The 10831-nt window shown below is 40.0% G+C and overlaps 1 protein-coding gene across 1 annotated transcript in view; it reads right to left on the bottom strand.

The window, feature by feature from the left end:
* LOC149284092 (PDZ and LIM domain protein 5-like) overlaps nucleotides 1-10242 on the bottom strand; it is an 80241-nt gene extending 69999 nt beyond the window's left edge. The window contains exon 1 of the mRNA XM_089497144.1: nucleotides 10147-10242. Within this exon, the coding sequence (XP_089353270.1) occupies nucleotides 10147-10242 (96 nt within the window). The remainder of the gene's footprint in view (nucleotides 1-10146) is intronic.
* Nucleotides 10243-10831: the final 589 nt, after the last annotated feature.

Below are 10831 nucleotides of genomic sequence, written 5' to 3' on the forward strand. Positions count from 1 at the left end.
TTACAGTAAATTACTTAACAGCTTTGGAAATGTTTACCATTATACGTGGTCAGCACACTATATAAAGGATGAAGAAACACAACCTATATATTGTGCCAGCTAAACTGCTAGCACATTTATTTTTCCCCCGCTTTATATGTTCATGCCCTTGGCCTTTTGATGTAAGCTTGTCCTATACCTTTGAAGAGATCTGGACACACACCAATCTATTGAGGCTTATGTATAAAAATGACTCTATTGCACATTTTTAAAAGTGGATTTATAAGGCGGGTAAGCAAACATAATAGAACTAATGGAGTAGCTTGGCAGGAACCGTTCTATTTGGTGGCTATAAGAGTAAGGGTGTGCCTATGCACAGATGAAATAACTATTTAGGATGGGTAACAAAAAGTGATTCAAAATACTAGCCCATCAAGAAGCATTGGCTTAACAATTCACTTTAGTAACATTTTCTTTCACCTGCAGTTCTAAAAAAGTGACCACTGTGCGAACATGGACTTAGAAGCATAAGTATGAGAATGGAATATAAAAGGTATAAAACATGTAGCTGCCACTTGGCTTGCTGTTTCGGGAACAGTTTACCATCACGATCCCAGGAAGTTGAGCACATCTCCAAGCCAGGTGCATCTCCTGCTCCTCAAGACAAGGCCATCTTTAGAGATGTTCCCAAAAAGCAGTGAAACAATGGTGTCATAAAAGAATCAGTGAAAAGGGGGTCAATAAACACAGTAAAGGCAGCCTAAAACAAAAGAAAAAAATCAGTTTGCTTAAAAGATAAGTGAATTATTTATATCAATACAGAATGTGCTCCTCCCAGAGTAACACCGGAAGCACTTAAAACATTTACCTAAAACAAGAAATGGAAACGTGTAGGGCTACAACGAATCGATAAAATCGATAATAATCGATTATGAAAATCGTTGTCAACGATTTTCATAATCGATTAGTTGAATCGATTTTTATCGATTTATAAAATTATGTTTTTCAGAGCAAACGCTCTGAAAAACTCCCGTCCTTCTATAATCCGATCTCAAACAGAGATCGGATTATAACTGTAGAATCCAGACCCCCCGCAAAGCTGCAGGAGACCTGGATCCTCTCTGCCACCCGGTGAGGGTCTGTGCAAAACACACAGACATCCTCCGCTTCTCCCCTTCCGCTTCTCCCCTCCACTTCCGCCGGGGCTTCTATTACTGAACCCGGCGTCATGTGACCTTCCGGTGCGGCTTCCATCATGGAAGCCCCAATGGAAGCGGAGGGGAGAAGCGGCTGTCTGCGCGCATCACACAGACCCCTACCGGCTGCCGGAGAGGATCCAGGTCCCGCTGCAGCGCCTGCAGGGGATTTGGATTTAAGTGGGCGATGTGCGCAACCTCCGGTACTTCATCTCGCTGCCACTTCCACCTGCCCCACCAGGGGTTAATATATCAACAGAAGAAAAACAGGACAAGTAAGCAGCACTGGGTAAGTATTATCTTTATTTTTATGCTCATTTGCCCTGTGTTTGCGGGATCTATTAATTATGTGCATTTGTGGTTTTTTTTTTATGTCTATAATATTTGATTTATTGTCCATATATTTATATTGTATTGTGTATTTTTTTTGTCTATATTTAATAAATATAAATATAAAAAACAATTTTAGTGATGTCAGTTTTTCTTATATCGGGGGGGGGCATAAGACATATCAGGGGGCACAGTGGCATAAAGGGGCTATAAGGCATATCAGGGGGGACAGTGGCATAAAGGGGCTATAAGGTGTATCAGGGGGGACAGTGGCATGAAGGCGCTATAAGGTGTATCAGGGGGGACAGTGGCATAAAGGGGCTATAAGGCATATCAGGGGGGACAGTGGCATAAAGGGGCTATAAGGCATATCAGGGGGGACAGTGGCATAAAGGGGCTATAAGGCATATCAGGGGGGACAGTGGCATAAAGGGGCTATAAGGCATATCAGGGGGGACAATGGCATAAAGGGGCTATAAGGTGTATCAGGGGGGACAGTGGCATGAAGGCGCTATAAGGTGTATCAGGGGGGACAGTGGCATGAAGGCACTATAAGGCATATCAGGGGGCACAGTGGCATCTCAGTGGCATATAGGGGTAAAAGGCATATCGGGGCATGGTGGCATATCAAGGGTAAAGGTATATAGGGGGCTATAAGGCATATCAGGAGGGCACAGTGGCATATCGGGGCACTGTGGCATATATGGGGCTATAAGGCATATCAGGGGGCACAGTGGCATATTAGGGGACAAAGTGGCATATAGGGGGCTATAAGGCATATCAGGAGGGGTATAATGCATATCAGGGGACAGAGTGGCATATAGGAGGTATCCAAAAAGCCAAAAGGCATTCCCTTTAGTATCTGCAAGGAATGTTTCATGAACCTACGCACAAGAATTCAGTTGAAACCAAACCCAGGGTGTATTGTCAACCATCAATGGGTCTGCAATAATAGAAACCTCAGTGACTACAGTACTGTCCTCCATACACCAAAGCACTCACACCCCACACCTGTGTGCAGCTACCTTCCTTCTGCTGGCATTGTTTTAGCATAAAGTAGACCGGTTGGTATGTGACCCATCTCTCACGTGACAAACCTACTATTGCGTGTTGACGAATGACCCGTCAATGCTCCAGATTTAAACTTCATGCTCCTTGGCTTGTGACTTTCATGAGATTACAATCTTGATGACTATCTGAGCTGAAATCTATTCAGATCAATGTGCATTTCCACTCCTTTCTATTAGTGTACTCGTTTGGACACATTAACACGGTAGCTTCACAAATCTTACATTTTGATTTCTAGTGTTGTTGACCAGTTGTTAATTTTGACTCTTACTTCTAGTACTAAAAACTTATATTCCATGTTAATGGTAGGCTACACACACATATATATATATATATATATATATATATATATATATATATATATATATATAAGTGCTAAATACATTGGTGTGAAAGGTGATGAAGCTATCACTAGGGTAGGTATAGAACCTTGCCAAATATAACAAATGTAGAAAAGCAAATAAAAAAAAAACAAAAAAAAACAAACGAGGGAGGGTGATCTATGTGGAGATCTCTATTTATTTTTAGACAAACTGTGTAAGCAGAAACTACTACTACTACTACATCATCGCTGTGATAGCACTACCAACACTGATTACATCACAGCAGGTAGCTCACCAGGCGTTCCTGAATTACAATTCCCATTATCTTTATCAAGATACTGGTTGCCGATCACCAGAGCTCTAGTTCCAAAATGGTACCGTTTCTGACATGCATTTACATTACATACAATTCTGTATTCACTTCTAGGTTTTCTTTTCCCCTGGTTAATTTGATCAGTTTGTGTTTACTGGTGTACAGGAAATATAAGCTACTGGCATTTCCTTCCACAAACAACAAACTCCCCATTTCTTTGGAAAACGCAACAAAAAGGCTTAACCCACAACAATGAGCGCGCCATATTTATAATAGAAACACACAAATGCTTGTTTAAAAAAAAATAAAAAAAAAATATATATATATATATATATATATATATATATATATATATATATATATATATATATACACACCTTGAATACGATTCAATGATCACTATTGTGCATATCCATTAAAAATACAAAACATAAGTATTAACATACTCAAAACGCATTAGAATTATATGGTCACCCTGTCAATAACATTTAGTTTCAAGTGTTTAACTAGATGTGGATAATTTCATTCAACTCTTATATACACACACACACATTTATATAGATATACTTCATATGTATATCTACATATATCCAACTATCTAGATACACATTTAGAATAGTTCTTAGTAATAATTATATCAAGATGCATTCTTTATATACATGTTATTTACAATTGAGGTACACCCAACGTGTACATTTTGTCTATTGTTTTAATAGTTCTGTTAATATAAACTATTTTGTATTTACTCCTTGATAAACACTGTGCATTCCAGTAAAACAGCGTACAAATATTTAATCAGTGACTACACATTTCCAGTGCCAGTTGACATCTCTCTATAGGCAGACTAACAGATGGCTTACGGATGTCTGCTGTGCCCACTCATAGGTCAAAAAAGGGTTAAATAGTCACTGGGAACAGACCCTAAATAATGAAAGGAAAAAGGAAATTAATGATCACAATTGCCCTTCCTCTGTTGCATATAAAGATACTTAAGAATTCTAGGAAAGCCAATGTTAATAGTTTCCTGCCAACAATATGAACTCTTGAGCACTTCCCAAGACTTCAAAGAAATGCACATCATTTATAATTTTTTTACAAGAATAACTGCCCCACCAGTACATTTTTCTCTTTACTGTCATTTCTATTAATTAGGCATCGGTTGACAAAAAACCATAAATTTTAAACAATGCACAAACAAAAATTAGAAGGAGTAAAATAGGATTTCCTTAGCTGGATAAGGTCCAGAAAATATATACTAATCTACAGTTAAAGCTTTAGCAAGCCGTTTTCTTAAGCAAAACGATGCCAACACCTACGCTCCAAAGCAAGCACAACAAAGAGGACCATCTCCAATCTGACAGCTGGTGGCACAGCCAAGAGTTTCTCATATGGTAGGACAACTCCTGATGGCTACAGGGGTTCTGTGACTCCCTACTTAATGTTAGAAGTTACCGTATTGGCCCGAATATAGGCCGCACTCCCCCCCCCCCCCCCACTTTAAATCTTTAAAGTGGGGGTGTGGCCCATATTCGGGGTCTAGCGCCCGGCGCCTGGGACATGCAGTTCCAGCGTAAGGAAATATGTAGAGCCCTCAAAGCTTATGCCACGCTACATCCTTTTCTGTGTTGGCCAAGTGAACGCTATCGCCTACGGCTAAAGACTCCAAGACACACTTGGCAAAAACAGACAAGACCAACGTTCTTATTGTGCACTCCTCCACTTGTATCGAACAGATGTTCATTGAATAAACTGCATCAGAAACCCACTGGGATGGTTTGAAGTCACATAGGAAACCACTCCAAAAACATTAATAGCTATTATACTAATATAATAATAATATTTTGGCACAGATCATTCAGGGGTTTAAATTCACTAGAGATTAAGAACAATTCCTTGAGCCGACACACACACACACATTTACAATGGCGTGTATGAGGATACGCAGCACATAGACTCTGAAGATAAGCGTTTGCACAGCTGCCTACTGTGTCTGGCTGAAACATCTAAGCGGTCCTGCATCAAAAGCATTCAGATGGAGAAAAACATCTGCAGACCTTCATTATGGTAATAGAGTGAAATCAAGACCTTCCTTTTCCCCGTAATAAATTATTTCAGATATGTAAAGTATGTTTAATTATACTGTATTATACCCTTAGCAATGTCATGACTTTGCTCAGCTGTATGCACAGATGCACCAAAAACATGCACAGCTACATAGGAGCATGAGTGGGTGATGGACATTGGTTTGTTAATCCGGTTTTCTGAACCAAACACTTGAAACCAAAAAAAAAAATTACTGAATTATCTAATGATACCCAAAGACTTTGATAGACTATAGTTGCTTATCCATCATCCACCTGTTGAGCACTACTACTTAAGTAGTCCAGCTAACCCCTACTCTGAAACCAACGTTTATCTTTAACCTTTACTATTCAAAGGCAATTACCGTATTGGCTCGTATATAGGCCGCACCCAAATATCACAGCCGGTAAACGTCTGCACGATGTGCTTAGACAACCTCTCGTGCCGGCACTCCCCCCGTGGAAAGTGCTGGCAGGGGAGGCTGTCTGAGCGCATCGGAGAGTAGGATGCAGGTCCCCTGCAGCGCTGCGAGGGGATCTGTATCCTAACCCTGCTGCCTGCCCGGCAGCGTATTTCCTTATGCTGATCCATTAACAAGTAACAACTTCGACTAAACTTTCTAGCTTCTCTTGGACCAATACGGCTTTATCCATTTTCCTTAATCAGATGTGTCCTCTTATGCCATTTGTCTGCAGGGCTGAAAGTTGCCATCCGACTCTTCATGCAGCGAAACGCTTCCAGCAAGCATTAGGATCATAAGTGTTACTACTATTAAAGGGGATTATTTATCACGACATGTTTAAAGCAAAACATAGCTTCTAAGTAGCAGACATTATCTTGCCTATAGCATCAAGAACTATAGCTAATCATCTCCATTGTTTTGTTTTCTCTAAAAAAATAAATTCTGTTTGTAAATGTAATCTCATTCTTTAAATATTGTCAAATGTATTCCCTGTTTGATGATGAGATACCTTTAAAGTATATTTTATATATATAGAGAGAGAGAATAGTCTATACAAATCTATTTACATCAAATATTGATTTAGATATGAGAAGGTTGATAAGAGCGCCATGGTAGTCAGTTCAAAAACACCAGTAGGGCCTCATGATCTCAGCCCTCCATTACACTGTGTAAACACAGCTGTGACACCTTAAAAAATCTCTCTGGGTGATGGCAAGCAAAGCACCCAAGCAAATCATCCACTTCTATTGAATGGCTTTCAGCAGGGGGCAGTAAACCTGTCCGCGTGAAAAGAGATCAGACCCAGGCTACGGACGCCTGCTTAACACGTCTTAAACTGGAAGTTGATGGTTTACTGAGGATGGATCTGTTCCGTCGCTAAGCCCTGAAGTTTAGCAAAACACTTTAGGTTAATACCTGAGGTCTGTGAGAAGCAAGTGTCATCTTTAATTGTTCGACTATTATTATTATTATATTTAACCACCACGAGTATGAAATGGCTTGATCAAGAACTATAACTTAAAACGGGCAAAGTACTTTGGCGCAAGGGTGGTATAGTTATTATTAGCAGTGTCTGTAAGAGTAAGCAGCACCAAAAGTTTAAAAGAAAAAAGGTCACAATATGTGCTTTACTGAGCTCCCTTCACCGATTGCAATCGGAGTGAAATGTGAGCAGCCTTCCGTAAGAAAAGGCTACCAGCTGACATTTGCCTTGTAGGCATAGTCTTCAGTACATGCATACACAGAGACTGCATTCTCTCCTAATGGCTGGGTTCAGGATGAACAGACATGTCAACATTTTTCACACAGCTTATATGCCAAAAGCCCTAACCATAGGGGATGGGACAGGGGTAAGGGACAGTACCTATATCCTATTGAGCAATCTGTCTTCACAATGAGGCCAATTCTCTAGAATAGCGCCTTCCTAATAAGTAGTCAGAGTGAATAGTTTGGAGCCACAGGGCCCTTATTACTAGTTTCCTAACTAGGAATTCTTTTCATCTGACATTCAAAGCATTTTCACCTGCTGAGAGAACATCATGAGTCACGGGCCACTTAACAATGCAGTCCTGACTTTCTTCCAACAGAGGTGACTTTAAGGTATATAGTAGAGCCCTGCACGGGACTGTTTTCTCAATCCCGCTCCCACCCACTCCCGCTGAATTTCTGACCATTACCGCCCGTTCCCGCAATGTGTGTGTTCCACTCCTTCCCGCTCCCGCAACATGTGTGTCCAATCCTGCCCGCTCCCGCAACATGTGTGTCCAATCCTGCCCGCTCCCACAAATATTCTGTCACAGCTTTTAGAGATAGGGAATTCAATTCTTCACTAATTCACAGATACTCATTCATTCCCTCAATCACGCATACTCGTTTAAACAAACTCCCCCACCCCCTTACCTGAACTGCAGATTTCCTGCGCACCCCCGCAAGGCTGCCTTCACGTTGCTCGCACACAGCGTCTCTTCTCTTGGCCTGCCCAGGGGAAGCAGGAACAGAGCATAGTCATGTGTTCCTGGGCGGAACAAGAGTGTGCGAGCAACGCAAAGGCAGCCTTGCGGGAGTGCGCGGGATTACTGGCACCTGCACGTACATTGGCTGACCGCCCGCAACACCCCAAAAACCGAGTGCACCCTGGGACCCACATCCCGATGCAGTCCTCTAGTATATAGGCCCTAGGCAGATCTTTAGCACTTGCATGTTTTTGCCAAGTAAAATGTTTTTTTTGTCACATGAAGAACGTGTTCATGAATTCCTCCTCTCCTCCACCTTGGACCAATGTATTCCACACCACCAATTAGTATGGTTTCTACAAAAAAAGCTACAGTCTATATAGTATAGGATTCTGAATCATCTATTCTGTGTCCTGGACTTTTTACCATTTCAACCAATGAGCGTTCGTTTCGAGTGTACTGCTAATGTACTATTGCATGTAGAATATGAATATGAATGTAGAATATGTGCATGTGCGTTTAGGAATAATGTCACAAACCAACTAGAAAGCCCAATTGTACATTATGAAAAAGCACATTTAATTCAGATAATCCATTCAAGGTTTCTGGATCACAAATAAAATACGAATCTCTAGAGAGCTATTAGACATTTTTAGATCTCCTTTTAAAAGGTTGAGGTAAAACAAGCATTCCAATTAAGAAAACTGTGTTTCAAATTGTGTTTTGAAGGCAGGCTATGAGCCATTTTCAACAAATCTAAATGAAAATGTAAAAAGGAAAGGAAATGTGATTATTTTTTCTAGTGATAACAAGTTTGAGTTATTGTGCCCTTTATTAGGCTGAATAGCTAATGCACACAGCAGATCTCGGAAAAAGCCAACATAAACTTAATGTTCAAGCCTGAAGAAAGCAATATACATTTTTAGAGTCGTCATACTATAGTACTCCATCTTGGCTATAATCCCGCATGTGAATCAAACAAAGGTACAGCATATATATGGTCCAAACCTATTTCACCATTGATACCCTCTACACTGATGAATATTCTCCAACACTTCTATCAATCGCTCCAACGAATGGGGCAAGGGCAGACTATACGAAAAGAGCACACAACCTTCTTTCTATCCATTCTGCATTCCCCTGTCCAGTTTGTTCTTGTTACCAGCTGTATGCAGTCATTCTTCCCTTTCCTAGAATGGGTGCCTACTAATTTCCTCCTTCCTACGCTTTCCATATCAACATTAGTAAATCAAACCCATGTGGGACCAAGAAGACGACAAACCGAAAAATACTCCAATGGCTTTGATAATAAAAGCCATTCACTAGATGTCTTGGAGTACGGAACGGGAATATCCCAGCAGTCATATCTCAGTGGTGAGGTGTATGTGTGTATCATTCACAGATTTATACAGATCACTGCAAACTTTTCCCAAAATCCAGATTCCCTACACTATAACTGAACAGTGTGACAGAAGACCACATACAAATTACAACATAAAACACCTGTTAGAAGTTGGGTTCTTACATCATTGTTTGGCAAAAAAAAATATATATATATCCAGTTTTCCAACCTTCCAGTATTTTCCCTGCTTGACAAGCAATATTTATAGCCTAAGGTCTTCAGTAACAGTTAAAGGACTATCTAGTAAGTAAGGACTGAAGCATGGTTGAATGGTACAAGTTTTACTGATCATCCAAAAACCAAGTACTCATAACAGCCTTTTCAGTCTGTGCCTCTACGAAGCTCCATTATGGTCCTTAGCTCGGGCCAAAGATGGGATTCCCCCAGTGTGTTAATGCGTCTTTACGATCCAATCCAAAGGTTTTTGATTTTAAAGAATGTGCAGTTTTGTTAAAAGCGTCAGGAACCCATGGTGTTCGAAGACTTCACAAATCCCCAAATAATGGGATGTAATGTAATCCTGACATTGACAAATGTATCTGCATGTGTGTTTAACGGGGGGGGGGGGGGGGGAGAGAATACAACAGACCCCAAAACTATACTGAGAGTATAATGTATTGATAATACTAACTTCTCTATGCCTATTGCTGTAACACCAAATCCTAAAATGTCAAGCTTCAGCCAGCATGGGTATGTCCTAAAACAAAACATATCTTTTTGGATGAAAAATAATGCCACTAAAATGTCAGTCCCCGAAGAATAACACTGACATGTCCCGTTCAGGTAAGTAAAATAATTTTAGCGGATGTAATTCAGATTCCTATTTGATTATTAAAAATGGGAAAAGAATACCAATTTAAGTATTTCTGCAATACTAATGAGCATTTTTACAGAACAGATTTTCTGGGGTTAAATGTTTTAAAGCAACTAAGCAGTTCTATAATTGACTGGAGCATTTGGACAAGGCCCGTCTTTAGAAGCAATGTGATGGATGACGTCTATCGGAATAAATACACCATTGGCATAAAGTGTGCTTACCCTGGAGATAGTCAGAGGCATGTTGAAGTCTTTTCCACCTTGAAGCCTAAAGCCCCATGGAGCTGGGCCGATCAGAGATACGCTGTAGTTGCTCATGTTCTCTTAGGGTTAAATTGTATATTCCAAAGTGAAAAATAACCTGCAAAAGAAATTATTATAAGAAGTCATCTTTACCTGGATATGTGATAAAAATGCATAGTTTACATGTCTAAAAATCAAACAAATGTGTTAATACAAAAGGCATGTTTACGTTAAGAGTAGAGGAGAATATTGGGTTTGCCATGGGTTTTCACGATTTCTCCATCTTGCGTGTAAATACCCACAAGTGCAAAAATAATATATTATTGATTTAACAGTTACCCGTTCTTCTCCTTATAAAACCAAAAGCAATTTTGGGCTTTTAAAGGGAAACCGCCAGCGTCCCATACAGCTTCAGCAACAAAGTATCTTGTAATTATCTTATGTGATTAGACACTTGGGTTTAAAGTCCATACGATGGCTGGAGGTTCCCTTTACGTTTCTTATGTTTTTAAGATATTTCCCATTTAAAGTACCCAAACAAACTGCGTAAATATGTTACTTATTTTTATTACGTTATTGGTAATATATGCATTTTATTCTCTTTTACATGATATGAGGTCAAATAAACTCTTGAAGAAGAGACACACAAGATCGCAGGTTGTAA

This window comes from Sceloporus occidentalis, unplaced genomic scaffold, assembly GCF_023333645.1.
Source record: "Sceloporus occidentalis isolate IW3139 unplaced genomic scaffold, rSceOcc1.0.p SCAF_99, whole genome shotgun sequence".
Lineage (NCBI taxonomy): Eukaryota > Metazoa > Chordata > Lepidosauria > Squamata > Phrynosomatidae > Sceloporus > Sceloporus occidentalis.